The sequence below is a fragment of the Bombus bifarius genome, unplaced genomic scaffold, assembly GCF_011952205.1.
Source record: "Bombus bifarius isolate JDL3187 unplaced genomic scaffold, Bbif_JDL3187 scf7180000008062, whole genome shotgun sequence".
Classification (NCBI taxonomy): Eukaryota; Metazoa; Arthropoda; class Insecta; order Hymenoptera; family Apidae; genus Bombus; species Bombus bifarius.
Window position 1 is genome coordinate 960339 of NW_022884426.1, and position 16132 is coordinate 976470.

A 16132-nucleotide genomic window follows, 5' to 3' on the forward strand; every position below is an offset into this window, starting at 1 on the left:
AATTACGATAGAAGGAAGTTTCAGCTCCAAGAAATTGGAAGAGAAAAGATTCGGAGGTAGGAAAATCCCTAGACGATGAAATCAGTTCAGTAAGAATGAGATTGTGATTGGTCGAGAAATTGTATAAAGGTTATGGTGAGAGACGAATAAAGAGAAAGATAACAAACGAGAAGAGACAGCAGCGCCACAATTCCCTGTTAAACAAGAAACGTCAACCATTCCCTGTTCTTCGGTTCGGTGTCTGGATTGCCGTTCGCTATCCAAATATCCAGGCTAGTACGGTCAAGTTGTATATGTGTATGTGCGCGCAGGTGTCTCCCTCGCTCTTGATTCTCGTTGTTGGGTTATACGTAGTAGAGTATTGCGTGTACATAGGTGAACGGTGGCACGTGTATGCATGTGTTGGAGGTATACACGCGTGTGCGTTTCCCGTTCCACGATTCGCGTATCCCGAAAAGATGGCCGCCATGAAAGCGTACGGTTGTGATGTTGACGTCGTTCACAGCAAGGCCGCGTCACGTCCTCGAAAAGCGTGAAAAGAAGGTGATTATTCGAATGCTTCCACGACTCTCATGGTGCTCTCTAACGAGAACGCGGTATAGCGAGAAAGTAGTTGATAATTCGAAACGCGAGTGCGGTGTTCGTAGGATCCCTCTCGCAGTGTTCGACGAAAACGACGAACAGAAGAGAGGAGAAAGAAGAGAGGGAGGACGAGCGAGGAACGTGCCCTGTAAGGGGTTGAAAGGAATCGTATGTGACAGAGAGAGGAGTGGACGAATAGCCTGTCGAAGAGCGGAGGTAAGAAGAAAGGAAAGAAGAAAAATAGGAAAGCGCGTGGAGAATACAACAGGGTGATACACGGAAGTTAGTGATAGCTAGAGAATCGCGGGTGGTTTATGGTGTCGCGAGTGAAACAAATGCGTGCGCGTCGTACGCGAACAAGCCTCTCTCTTGCCAACAATATCCCGGTCAACCTGTTTTTTGCATTTCCTTCGGGCTGCCTTTTACGTGTGACTCGAAACATTGTGTCAACGAGGGACGGCCATATTAATCCGTAGCCCCCGCCGTCACACACATATTCCAACAATCTTAACTCCTCGAGGTGGTGCCTCTAGTTTTACGATATTCGCTACATTTTTAGTGCGTATCCTATGTTGCGACCAATCTTCTGTTAACCGTGTCGTGTCGTATCGTGCTGTGCTGCTCCGTGTAGTGTCGTGTCGTGTCGTGTTGTATCGTGTCGTATCGTGTCGTGCCTTGCCTTCTAGCACCGTACCGTACCGTACCGTACGTATCGTGTCGTGATTCCTCGACTACTTGGATATACGCGTAAGATAATGTTCAGATTTTCGCCGGATGACGGTGCGTGTACCTAGTGCATGGACGGTGGTACTAGTGCGTACGAGGAATATAAACGACCGCCACTACGTGAGTTCTATGCCACCCGATGTTCATGTATCGTTCCGAAACAACTCAACGGTTCTCCACCACTGTGTCTATCCAGTTCACCAGCAGTACCACCCTTCCTAAATTCTCTACTATCCGCAGAGTAAGTAAATCAAATACATTTTTCTATGTATCTTTATGTTTTTATTTCTTTATTTATCTTGAATAACATACAATGGGAGAGAGGAAGGCTATACCTTGTATAAGCCAAGATTATACAAGTCAGAAAAAGATAGCAGTAATCATTTTGACTCATAGCACTCATCGTGGTTAACATATGAAGGATCATTATATGTATTTCAAGCCAGTGTTTTATAAAACAGCCTGTTTCAAAGTTTACGCATAGAAGATACCTGTTAGTAATACATGCATTTAACGATGATCAGACGATAAGTTTTTCCTTAAACCAATGTGAATCTTTAATAAAGTGTTTAGATCCTAACTACTTTTTGAATGCTGTTTTGCTAGTTTATATATGTTATTGTTCTGTCGGATACAGATTTATGCTACGCGTGCTATGTTATAAAGAATGATTTATTAGATTAAATAAATTAAAGCGACTTTTAGATTCTCTTCCAAAATTATAGACAAGTCGTCAGAGAAATTAAGTCTTGTCATAACGATCAAAGATATCGTTTTGCTCCAAAGACAATGTAACGTCTCAACTACTTTATTAGCTTTACAATGGTACATAATAAACTACTTTATCAGTTGTTTTGCTTGGTAATATGTTGAACAAGTGTTGTTATTCAAGATGATAAAACAATGGGTGGAAGCAACAGACAACATAACCTCATCTTGAAATGACAGGAAAACAAGGTGTCTGACTTAAGCGGATGTAATAATGTTATAAACATTTAATTTAAGAACAATAGTAATCTTAATCCACGAAGTTATCAATACCTGCTATTATTAACTTTAGTTTTTCTAGAATATATGTTTATATGCAAATACAAATAGTTCTGTACATTTTATTAAATATTACTAAAATGAAATGGTAAATACAAAAACATAGAAACGAATGTACAAAAGTATGTATATAACAAACATGAAAATAAGCTTAAAACAATATTTTCAAAAAAAGATAAAATGGCGAATTACTTTCGCTTCCTCGTTGTGACGAATGCGAGCTAGGTCGAAAGAGAAATAATAGCATAGGAGAATCAATTGATCACGTTTGTCATGTAAGTAATTTTTAAGGTAAAAAGACAGTTTTGTGGTGATTAATCATTCCCCTCGTAGCAGCTCGGCCTATTTAATAGCGTGTTCCAGTGGCCTGTCGCTCGGCCTTTTTTATACCGGTTTCAAAGGCGGTCGAGTGTACTTGGTATTTCGTAGCAATGTGTCGTTACGATGATACCGTGCGAGGTTTCTGCCAGTATCTTTCTTTTTTCTTTCCTTTTTTTCTTTTCTTTTTTCTTGAAAACACTTTTTCTTGTATATGTGTATATCGTTTCGTAGTTTCCCATTCGCGATTACAAGTTCTTGTCACATTCGGTATCATCGTGCCCTAGTGTGGTTCGTGGTCTCACGCTTAAAAATTGCTCTCGACTAAAAGTCCGAGTATTCGAGTCAGTCAGGTAGCAGGAAAATAGATGATCGTTTTTGAAGTACATGCTCGTACCGGCGTACGACAGGCAGGATTATTAAGGCACTTAAGCTCAGACTGCTAACTTGTAACTTGTAGTTTGCATAAATGAATAAATGTAACTGACAAGTAAAAAGTTTCTGCTAACTTGAGAGAAGCGTTTTAGTGGATTTGATTTTTCGCCAAACATCTTTTCTGTTTGGGAAACTTCAGTATTTTACGACGAAATTCTCCTGCTTTAGAAGATTCTGTCACTCGCGAAGAATTTTTTCGTATTACAGAAGATTTTATCTTTTCCAAAGAATGTTTCCTCTTTCGAAGAGTTTGCTTTTTCGAGAATCTGGTTTTTTCAGTTTGACTGAGTAAACTGCTTATAAAAAAAAACAGCGGATTAACGTTTTGAAGAGGGCTATTGCTGGATCTCTAGCAGTTGGAAGTAACAGCTCGTGCTCGCTGTAATTTATTTGCTTTTTATTTATCGGCCTGCTGTTCATTGTTTTAGAGCAACATCGATTCACTTGTACCGATATTTATTTTCATTTCTCGTTTCGCTGGTCCATTACACTCTGCACGTAGTTTACAGTTCCTATAACGAAAGCACATAATTTACCTTTCTTTCAACGAGTGTATATCGTTTGATCGTTGAAATTTCGTCGGAATTCAAACTAGATATCGGTCGGCAACATAAACGCGTACATAGTTACCGGCAAATAGCTACAGGTGAATTCGTAATTAGCCTCGTTCTCTTTTCACGTTGAATAGTAGTAGTTGAACTATGACAGTTGTAGAATATCGAGCGAACCGGTTGAACGTTACAGGTTACGAACTCGATCGTTTTCAATTTTTATCTTATCTTCGTGTTTTGATTTTTACCACGCGATAAAGCCACGAGTACTCGTTGAACATTGCTTTTGTTTCACGTCGATTAGTGAGAATGGTTTATGATTAACGCGTTATCGTATATTAATTCCTTTTGATCCAAAATCTACTTTCCATAGATTTTATCCTCTTTTTTTAGTTAAAAGTCGATAATGATAGATCGAATTATCTACCATTGCACAACTAGAGAAAATGGAAGTTTCGTTATTTTCTTCCGCCAGTTTTAGTTCGGTTAGTAGAAAAGTAACGTCGATTTTTGATCGTGTACTAATCGTGAGACAAACAGTTTCAAGTTGTTCGTATTTCGGTTAGTTCGCTATGAAACTGCGCCTGTAAAAACGCACTCCTTTTACGCTATTTTTGAAAATCATTTTTTCCAACTTTCCAAACAGTTTTTCTTTTCCTGAGAAACACTTTCGAAATTGCATCGACTACATTACGCTTGCGAGATACACGCGCATTATGAATATCTCGAAGAACGAGAAAATGTTAGATGGGACGCTTTAACTAAGGAGGGCAGAGTTTCATCGTGCCGGAGCGAAACGTTACAGCGAATCATTTAGGATTCATTTCACACAAATTGAAGCTGTTTGCACGAGTGTAAAGTTGCAAGGTCGTAAGCATAAAGTTATTAAAGGGGTTAGTTCGATCTAATCGTTTAAACATAGCAGTGGCTAATTGCCCGCTCCAGGTAAATAGAAAGAAGAAAAAAATAGAGAAGGAAGTGAGAAAAGATGGTGGACTCGGTAGATTTTATTCGGTGCATAGCTTGTTTTTCTTCTCCGCGCGAAAGAACGACAACGTCTCGCGTTCTCCTCGCCACTTTCCGCGGGTGAAGTCCCCTTTGGAGAGTTCTCAGGCGTAGCTTCGCAACAATACGAACTACGTAAGATTCGTCTTACAAGCGCTTGCACTTACACTCGAAACGTATCAAGGACGACGGAACTCTCTCGCGTTTTCCGTAGCTCCGTACCCAGGTGTCGAATCGGTTCGAAAATAGTTCGATTCTCTTCTGTCGATTGGAGCTTGGTAAATTAGAGAAGATTCATAACAAAAGCGACCTTCGTTCGCGCTTGTATTCGTTTCGGAAGAGCTCGCTCGTTTGTGTTTCTTCGGAGTTAAGTAAGATGCGCAAGGATGAAATATTTTCCTGTTTATACCTTCTGCAACGCATCTGGAAAGAGTAAGCTAGGCTAAAGTACGTTATATCGTAGAATAACAGACAAAGGGCAACGAGGTCGTTGCATTTTCATGGCAGCGCCGTTCTTTTTCTAACGGTCAAGGGATCGTATCGTACGTATCGTATTGTGGACAGAAATTGGCCGAGGGTCTCGAAGTATTCCGAGGAAGCGTAGTTTTGGTCGTACGAAGCGAACGAAATACGGTGCTCGTTAAAGCGTATATTTCTTATATGATGTCACGGCAATTGAAATATGCTTCTCTAACCACGTTCTAAAAGCCTATATATAGATTTTATGAAATGTCAGCGGTTTGTTAAAGATAAATATGGAACTCGAGGAACGTAGATATATTCTTCGCTTTGGTCTAAATTTAGCTCATGTGCAAATATTTCTTTATTTCCACCGTGACTTTATATAAAATACCAACGTTTTCATCGAATCGCGCCAGATGTCCGAATACTTACGAGCCACGGTGTAAATCATTTTTGTCACGAATTTCATAATTTCACCGGGTCACTTCGCGATTCCGATATATCAGATTACGAAGGATCGATATTTACGCGATTCACTCGAATTTTTTTTTTTTTTTTTATTTATTTATTTACATTTTACAATTTGTCCAGTAGGACATTTGGCAAAATATTACAGCTTAGTGGTATAATAATACAACATGTGGATGGCTACCCCCAGTGGGATACCATCTTCGAATTTGATTGATTTATTTCTTTAGTGTGGTGAGTGTTTGTTTGTTAGGTTATGTTCTTTGTGAGATCTGTTGGGTGTTTCCTTTTTAATCTTCTTTTCACTCGAATTGAACGAAAGTCTGCAACGTTGTTCAAAATTCTATCGAGCTAACGTAGCGCCGGACTTTTCCAAGTTTTCCGAAGTACGTGGAGTAACGAAGTATTGGCGAAGCGGTTGCGTGATGCGCGCGTCCGGTACACAACTGAGGTTAGATCGCGTTCGAGAACACGTACGTGAATCGTTTGGGGTCGGTGCATTAATTAATGGCACAGAAGCAGAGGCCCGTTATCTCGTCCGAGTGACGATGTTCCCGTCGGTTGAATCGCGAATCCGTTTATCTCGGTACCGCGACAAATTTCCTGCGTTAAAAGCGTCGTAGAATCGCCAGCTTTTCGGTAAGAGTTGCGCATCCTGACTGGAAGAGCGGAGACTCGCGTGACGCGACACAGTTCCTCGCTTCCGGGCTGTACTCCGCGAGTTTTACGCGAAATAACGAGACTTGCTCGGCAAGTTTATTACTCGGCCGCGCTCTGTCTTTCGTATTCGCCGATTTTACTGCCGCCCATAGTTACAGTGTTCTATCTGCCATCTCGAAACATCCGAGAGAACTAAAATTTTATAGTTTTCTTTCCGCCATCCTTGTTTTCTTTCGTGCGATTCGAAATTCTACTCGGTCATTATTTTATGAGACAGAGATATCGCAATGGCATTTGCTACGGCACGATAATATTAAAACGAAGTTCGCACGAAGTAAAGTTGCCATCGTAATAGGTTCCGAGAGTTAAGAAAAATACGTGGGAAGAAGGAACTCGGCGTGCCATTTTAGCGAATTGGCTCGTAAATATAATATAGCGCGCATCTACCGTATAACCGGAGACTTTGTTGACTTTGAAACGCGCTCTCTCGAAGAACGGTGTTCAGACAGTTGCGTGACGATCTCGAGTTAGAATAAAAATAAACTCGCAATAGAAGAGACGATTTTTTCGAGCCGAGTCCGGATCGTACGTAGAAACGCGAGGCAATTACGACAAATAATATCGTTGGTTTGGCGAAGCCAAAGCTATCGAACTCGGGAACGAGGAAAATATTCTCGTTCGATTTCCATGATTTTCGTTTCGCGTAAGATCAACGTGCATCCGAGCTTTCGGTAAGTGGCTTTAAATCAGATTAGTCCAGTTGCCCGATGTAATTCCCTTCGATTTCGATTACTTTGCTCGATTCAGATTATCTGGATAAAGTGGAACGAACGTTTACCGATGTTGGGGTAACGCGTCTGCTGTAAGACTGACGGCGACGACGCCGACTCTATACGCCGCACTACGGTTACGCGAAAGGCGAAATGAAAATACGTCCCGTCTGTCGTTCGCATGACCGCCAAGCAGACTGCACGTGACGCATCCGAGCTGTGTTGCGCCGTAGTAGTGTGCTTTCTAGGGAGGCTGCAACTCTTAGACGCCGGTCGCGCCTCCCTTCGCTTCCTTCCTCTCTGACCCAATGTTTGTTCTGCGTTCTTTCCAACTGCTATGTATTTAAAACCACTTTTTACGCAGAGAATTATACAAAGAAATTCCTGTTGTTCTCCAACTCGATTATTTATTCCTCCCTTTCTCACAGTTATTTATTCTTCTTTTGTTCGTAAAACTGCTTTCACAAGTGTCAGAGAGTATTTACGAAAACAGATTAGCATTACATGTGTCACGAAATATACTTTATTCTCCGTAGTTAAAATAGCTTGTCTAATATACTTTTCCGTTGTTCAAGCTACGTTAAAATATTCGAAGTACTCGCGTCTTTTTACCTCCTTTTTTTGTCTTTCAAGTAAAAACGTATTGTACAAGCTGTTACGAAACAATCTCTACGTAGTTGACTTTAAAATCGAACCAAGCGAAACGAAAAACTTCGGTTCTTCTCAGTTCCGATGGCTACTACGACTGGCTGTGAAAAATATCGCCGCCTCGTTGTACTTGTTGCAGCATCTACGGATCGTCGATTAGGTTCAAATATATCAAATTTCGTATCGTTTAGCAGATACTCTCGTACGATTGTAAAAATTCGATATCGCGGAAATGAAATATATAGAGCCTCGGGAAAATCGCTTCATTGGAAAATAAGAGCGCGTACCGATAATTTTCCCAGCTACCGCAACCGCAATCTCATTTATCCGGGAAATGTCGTAATGGCGATTTCGTCGCTCGACGAGATTAAAGCACTCTGCATCGTCTGATAGCGACATTGTAACTTCCGTTTTTCCTTTTTTCTTTCTCTTTTCTCGATATCGCCGCTTTCTTTCTACGCTTTTCTTTCAAAAGTATGCATCGGACTGGGATACGTGCCAATTGGAACTTGTAACGACGGGGGAAGGAAAGGGGAAAACAAAAGTGGAAAGACCGATGGAACAGAAAAAGGCGAAACAAGAATCGAAGTATCGATGAAAAGAAACTCGTCCAAGACTGTGTCGGCCTGACGCTTATCGTTACACGACTTTCGTACGAATTTCACGCGCTTCTCTTTTTGTTACAAATGGGATTACGCGAGAGTACGAAGCGTTAATAGAGCGACGGTAGTTTGAATCAACGACCAACGTTGATGGAGATACTTGGTTGCCTCGGTTCGCGTTCGAAACAGAGTTAATTCGGGGTAATAATCGTAACGATCGAAATAGCTGGAACCAGACGAAGAAACAGCAAATGGCAAACGATAAAAGTCTCTTAACGTCCACTTTTAAATAACTATCCTTCGACGTCTCAAGTTTGCCAACTGTTCACGCGTTGATTGCCACGATGGTTATCGGTGATGCGTGTTTTACTACAATTTTTAGAGCAATTAAGATAGGACGAGTGTTACGGACTAGAAAATTGTCAACGATGCGAGGGACGTGATTAAGCGAATGAGTCGGAAATAGGTGCCCAAATGCGATAGAATATTTTGCAACAAATTAAATGTTATGGAGTAGCATATCCCGTTCTATCGCGGTTCTCGGGGCAAAATGTACAAAATTCGCGCGGCAATCGGTTGATCAAGTTTCTTCAAGCTTCTAAAGGGATGCTTTACGGATCGATGATTCGTCGATCGAACCATGTAATTAGAGTGTCTCAACGCTATAGGCGCGTACTCATCGGCAAACACGTTCACGAACGGTATTTACGAACGGTGTTCGCAAGACGTTCCTAAACATTTTACGACCATTCTACGATTTTCCCGCGACCTGTAACGAACTCGTGAACGGTTCTTGAAAGCTACATAAATATTCTATGTGGCTCTTTATATACCGTGTTCATAAAAGCTTTAGTATAGACGCTCTTGAGAACTAGGTACGTTTCACGAACAGTATGCAAACAGATGTCAAACAGGCTACGAATTATTCACGCACAGTAAGTGTTTGTCATCTGTTTGCGTGCTGTTCGCGAACATGTTCGTCAAATACAGTTCCCTGAAATGTCTATACCAAAGGTCTTGCGAACACGGTTAAATATTTTTGTAGGAATCGAGAACAGTTCGCGAATCTGCGTTGTTGGAGCCGAACACCTGTTCGTGAGAGCCTGTTGAAAGTTCACTGGCGGATCAGCAGGTTTTTTTTTTTTTTTTAGCATCGCGGAGCCTACCTGCTCAATGATAAAAATCCATTTGAACTTAGTGTTTGTTTTTCTTTCTTTTTTTTTTTGACGTTTGTTTTGCAAAAGATTTCCGTTAATCCGTTGGTCCGTAACTCGTGGAATTTCGCCAATAATGCTAATCTAATCGCGCGAGATGGCGCCGATCGTTCGAAAGTATCGTATTACAAAGACACGATTGGTGAAACGCAACGATCATTCGGAAGACGTGTGACGTTCGGATATCGTTGCTCGAACGGGCGGTTAGAAAAATTGTTGAGGGCAGAAGAAGGGAAGACGCGAGAATGAAAGAGAAACATTGGTGGAGGAAGAAATCGATGATACGATTGTTTTAGAGAGAATGGAACGAGCTGCTTTGTTCGACCAGCGTGTTCACGAACGACGTAGAAATTTCTTGGCTCGTCCATGATGGATCTCGCGTTCGACGCGATAACGAATCGTATTTTTCAAGGAGAAGAACATTGCGGGGAAATTGCTTCCAAAATTTTTCGACCGCTGCTCGTTACCTTGAAACGAGTCACGCAACGTGGATAAGTGAGCCTCGACCTTGTAATAACGTATGCATAAGAGCCGCTGGCTATTATCGTGGCTTAATTGTTCGCCGAGATAATTAAAACCGGAGGATGAAATTTTTCTAAGAATCGGATGGATCGCTAAATCCTGAACGCTGTTGGCGACTAGCGCGTTTCCCACAGGCGTGGCGGTTAACGAGAAACGTGCTTCGATTTATTCCAGAGAAAAGGTTAAAAGCAACAGCGAGCGCAAGTAAAAGTAGTACAGCAGAGCTTTGCATATTGGAGGCAATAGGGAGACAAAAAATTCTGGATAATGGAATTTTCCGGATTAACCGGTTAACTGCGCTCGACGTGTATACACGTCAATCTGAAATTTTATTTCGGGGCGATTGACGCGTGTACCCGTTGTGTGAAATAAAAAATTGCCATTTACTATAAAAAACTCGAGAATTTTTTAGTAAAAAGTAATATAAACGACATTTATATTTGCGGTAAATCTATTATGTATTTTATAAAAATATGTTTGATTATTCGGTTATTCTCTTTGGCTCGTATACCGGCTATTCCCCGAATTGTTTTGTGTTTTATACCAGCTTATATAACTTTGTACCAGCTATACCATCAGAAGCAAAAAACGGAGTCCGTAAGGAGTCAGGTTACTGGTGCTCGACCTGCGAAATGCCACTTTGCGTGGTGCCTTGCTTCGAGAAGTACCACAGTCAAATCAACCGAATTTCTTGCATCTTTTTTCTTTCATTTTTCTCGTTTATGAGTTTTATTATTTTTTAAATAATTTTTAAGTTTTTTTAATGACAAAATCTTTTTTAACGACGAATCGTTAATTTTTTATCGAATAAAAATTCAATTCTTCCTCTTTTTGCTTTACTTCTTTCGTAAAGCTTATATAATAGGAGCATTTGCCCTGTATTCTACGCGTATACTCGTCGTTGCTTGATTTCATCTGCGCATCCCGTAAAGGATTCTTCGAACTAAATTCCGCGCTTAATAGGTTAATGGACAATAGTCCTTAAATGGTTAAAACTGTGTTGAAGATAAAGTTGGTATTGTGTTGAAATATTTCGTTAAATTCATCGTACGTGTGGTGTGTAATGCTCGAATGGTTTTTTTTTTCACCGTTAAATTATATCTTAGCATGAATAACTCCGCGGAATTATGTCGATTTTGTGTCTCAAATTTCCTTTTAAATTCCTCGAATGCTTCAGCCTAGAAAGGCATATCCTTTCGTTCTCCGTTTCAATCTGTGTAAGAGTGTATCAACGAAATTTTTGTCGTGGATGAGACGAGATAGTTCGCTAACGGGAAATCGATGAAACGATGATTCACAGATCTTGGAAATAATTATGAAACGAACGTAACACGTAATCGAGACAGGTAGTACCATGTTGTTTGAAATAACATTTCAGATGATATAATTTCAAATGCGCTCGGATTTGATTAAAACGTAACTAGTGGAAATTAGAATACGAGAAGCGTAACTACAATACATTTCGAAAAGTGGGAGAAATGCAAATCGGTGAATAGAAAGTTTTCGTGAATTCGTAAGGTACATAGCGTGAAATATGTAAGTTAACCGAGGGCTGTAGAAAAGGATGCACATTTCGAGTAGCTATTATATGCCGCGGAAGAGGATAGTCGGACAGATAGTAATCGATGGATCCCACTTACGATATCGAAGTTAAATAACCGATGCACCTTCCAACCGTAGCAAGGCAGAGATAAAGCGGTCTCTGGAGATCGCGTAGTAGTTAGCCACGGATTAAAAACCACTGTCAAGACTTTGTTGAATAAAGGTCAGCTTAAAAATAAAGCTGTAAATGTAGGAAGAACTCGACCTAATTTCGTTACCATTGGAATTTTTCTATGGGAATCGAAGTCCTTTCGACTCGAAAGAGACAGAGGGAACCGCTGTACCGTTCCAAGCAGCACCGGTCTATTCATATTCTTTCTCTTTCACGATAACCAAATTTTCTCTAACGATCGTTGCCATCCTTCGTCTCGGCCGATAACCTGGAAACGATTTTCGTGCAATTCGTAGATCGTTTCCTTACGGGATACGTTTCTATTTAAATTTACCGACCGTCTATAAAAATCCAAGCTATGGATAATGGTTTTTTAAAGTAAAAGATTCCTATATATTTATTTCGTGGATGATTATTAAAGACTGGTTTTCAAGCTTCGTCTTTTAGTTCTGTAATTTTAGCTTCTATCAGGGAAATTAAAACTTGCTTTTTAACTTTTATTTCTAATTTGTCAAATGACAAATTACTGCTATTCTTACTAGTTTCAGAACTGTAAAGCTTTATTATCGCGTATATCGAACCTTTGAAAATCAACTTGACCGTTGTAATATAATTTTGCAATAAAAATACATCTTGTCAAAATTAAACAAATGTCCGCGAAGCTTCTGAATGGTAACATATTTGTTAGATCGCTCCGAAAGACCAAAGATACATGCAGTTTATTGAATTATCGACTCTCAACGACATCATCGTACATCGTTCGATAAAAGACCGAGTCAGAGTTGGAAAGAAATAAAATTACAGACTCCTCTGTTCAACATCGGTTCTCGTTTCGCAGAGGGTAAAATCTATCTTATCCTCCACGGGATCGAAAATATCTCTCGGAACGAATCGATCGCCGTAATCCGATTAGCAATTTTGAAAACGCGGTTCTCTCCAAGTACGCCATTCGAAACTACGTACATTCTCGTCACGGGAAAAGTATCGATGCGAACGTAACGCGAACGTGACACGAGTCGAAATAGTTTGAGACGAGCGCGTTTAAGCCAACCAATGGGGAGTTACAGATGAAATTCGTGTCAAATAAATCATATTACATTTCTGGTATAATTAAACTGCCCTGTCGAAGCAACGCTCCCCGCGTTTTCATGTTTCTGCCGTGAATATTCTAATTACGTATCTCTGCGCGTAACACGCGCCTGTTTGTTGCGGTTGGTTCGCATCGAACAACGTTTCTCGTTTTCTGGTCTCGTCGAAATTTTCTTCTTCCGTTGAATCCGCGATGAAAACTCACTTAAACCTACCGTTGTGTTCGCATTTATACGAGCCAATCGTATTTTTAGACGCGATTTTTCAAACATTCTCGTATCGTCCGCGAGATGCGTGTTTCCAACAAACGTCTCGCAACTTCTCTTTCCGTATACATTTCCGGATTTCTGTCTCAAACTTTTTAGCCACGTAATCGCGGTAATCGCGCCCGTTTACAGCGTAATTGTACGCCTCGTATCAGGCCGAGTTAACACTAGAACCACCGATAGTTAACACGAAGCTATTTCTACCAAAACCAGTGAAAATGACTGGTCTTTAAAAAATACGCAGTAATAGAATATTTTGATATTTATTGATTTATTGTTATGTAGTACATTTTTCGTATTATTAATCCATCTGCGACCATCATCCCTGAACGAGGGTTGGGTACATTTATAAAATTGTAGAACCAGTCATTTTGACCGCTGTGGTATTTCCAGTGTTAGCATCCAGCGATCTAGCGATCGATCCGGAATTTTTTTGATATCCGATATCATCGTATCGAATGATACGCGGTAAAAATTTGAAAAACGCGTGGCAAGTTGTACAAAACGAGGAAACTGGTTAATTGGGGTTCGATGAACAGATTGCAGGACCCTTTTACATTTTGACAAATACCAGCCATTTTAACTGGTGTTGGTATAAGTAGCCTTGATACATAATTATTCTCAGTTTGAATACATAAAAAACAAAATAAAATTCATTATATTATTCTTTTAGTTATCGTTGCGAAAGTCGTTACATCATTGTGGAAAAAATATAACATGAAGTAGGAATTTTAAAATAAAATTGTGAAACCAGTTAATTTGACTGACCAATTAATTTGACGATAGGAAAAATACCTGAAACTTCCGAGATATATAGTGCTCTCTATGATACGTAGTAGGTAAAACAATTTTCCACCTACGTTCCATTTCTTTAAGCCTACGTATCGTGATAAGAGTATAGCTGCACGTGAGCTAGAGGACAATTCGAATCATGTTGTTGTTTTACCTCGGAGTATCAATATCGTTAGGATACATATAATGTAATAATAAATAAACTCCGGGTAAAACAATGTCGCCGCTACGTACAACCATCAAGCAAACTCGAATTCAAATTCCCCCGACCAGTATAAATAAATGGACCCGATCGTAAGGTGATCAGTTTATCAATGAGTCAGTCTCGAACGATCTTATTGGCAATTTATACACTGTCTTTAGCGAATCCGTCTGTACGAGCGTCTTAGCGAATATTGTCTGTACTTACTTATTTATTATTTTTAAAATACACTTGACGGTTTTCAACAACCAGCTATCTCGTCATTTAAACACACTATCAACCATCCAACACACGAGTTTGCATAAATAGCAGAGTGCGCGTGCCTCGCACAGTCAGAAACTTTGGTATTTTTAGTTAGCCGACTGTTAGTATTATTGCGTTCGATCGAATACTTATTACCAGAGTTAGTATATACGTATATGCTTGGTTCTAGGCAATAACAGCGTTCAGAAACAAGAAACAAGTTTGTTCGATGAGTAAAACCACAGGATCCAGGCAACTCTTTCTCTCCTTTATACGTTCAAGATATCGAACATCGATATTCGTCCTCTTTCTCTCTCTCTCTCTCTCTCTTTCCAAATAACAAATTCGATCCTGAATGGCTCTCGATGCGGCTCCATTAAAATACCGATAATAGCGAGATTCGCTGCCCTTTGAAATCAAAGCGAACCACGGCTTCTGGTGAATTCAACGCAACCGTTCCTCGTTGCCTATATTATTTCAGGCATTTAGTATCGCACAATAACAGCGTGCACCTTGTTAATCGTCGAGGAAGTTGCAGCGGGTTTCGCGGACTAAGCTCCGTCAATTATTTCGCGGTTTCGCGAGATACTAGGCGCACGTCGATTCGAGAAAATATTGCTGGCACTTCGATTTGCCGATACATCGAAAATTCCCGTTGCTGTACCAATCAGTTTTCGCCTGATAATAACTTTAACCATTTGCGAGCGACTCCTGATTCCTGAAAGGTTCAGGACGTTTTCTATACGAAACGAAATTACAAATTGATCCTCCAGTCGCGTACTAGCTCCTTTTCCACTGGTAATTTCAAGCAATTTTTCGTGTTGCTGGTATCTTTTGCTCGAATGTTGCTCCATTCGACAGGATTAAGACGAAACGCGCAGCGATGAATAAATACGTTGGGCGATATTCTAGGAACTTGGAAAATTATCGAAGAATTGTGTGGAATTTTTTAAAACACAAAGACGTAGAAGCACCGCGTGGATTTAAATGACCCAGTATGCAAACGACCTCGGTGAAAATAAGATTGCAGACGGAGGGTTAAAGATTTAAATACCAGGGATAAAGAAAAACATGTACACAGAGTTTTATGCAAATTTTATTCCCGGTAATCGAACATTGAATATATTAGAGTTTAATTTAACCGTAAGTTAATTTTTACATGCTTTCAAAGCGTGATACGTTTCGAAAGAATGTTCAACGTGTAAGCTTACCGAGATTACTTCCTCCTGCGGATTATCTGTCTGAGCACGCTATACGATTCTTCTCTTTTTGTCCTTTTTCGCACAACGTGTACGTCTCATCTAGCCTTTGTGGTTCAAAGAAACGGAAGACGGTGGAACAAACTGCTCATGGCGTTTCTCATTTGCCGGCCGGTTGTAACGGCGGTATTCGTCCACAAAGTACTAAGCAGTCTTTCAATAAATGTAATTTAAATATTGCTGCCTCGTTATTGCTCCAAACCCGTCAATTAGCGAGGACAACTGCGCGTCCACTGACACGGCAAACGGAATGAAAATGTGTCCATTAAACGATCGATACGGCGTTTCTTAAACGCATCGCAGAACGTAGTTACATCTGCTTGTTCCACGTAATACGATTTTACGTCACCGACGTAATATGGGGCACAACACTGGCGTTCCGCGCCTTCGCGTTTCCTAAGCTCTTAAAAGGGAGAGACTGGACTTGTAAAAGGGACACGCGTAAGCGCATAGGGAGGGCAGGCGTAAGCTCGTAATCTCGATAGCGATCTAATCCCCAAAACCGCAGCAGGCAAGAAGAAAGAGCGCTGACGACACGTAGCAAATATAAACGAGGA

General features: G+C 40.4%; 1 protein-coding gene across 5 annotated transcripts in view; it reads left to right on the forward strand.

Annotated features, from left to right (window-relative positions):
• Positions 1-206: 206 nt before the first annotated feature.
• LOC117208322 overlaps positions 207-16132 on the forward strand; it is a 56697-nt gene continuing 40771 nt past the window's right edge. For 4 of the 5 annotated variants that reach the window (XM_033449397.1, XM_033449400.1, XM_033449403.1 and 1 more), the window contains exon 1: positions 208-1549. Coding sequence is in view for 2 of the 5 variants with exons in the window: in XM_033449396.1 (XP_033305287.1) it covers positions 1448-1549 (102 nt within the window). In the remaining 3 variants the exon portion in view is untranslated. Of the gene's footprint in view, positions 1550-16132 lie in introns of all 5 variants that reach the window. The other variant, XM_033449401.1, reaches the window with a different exon arrangement.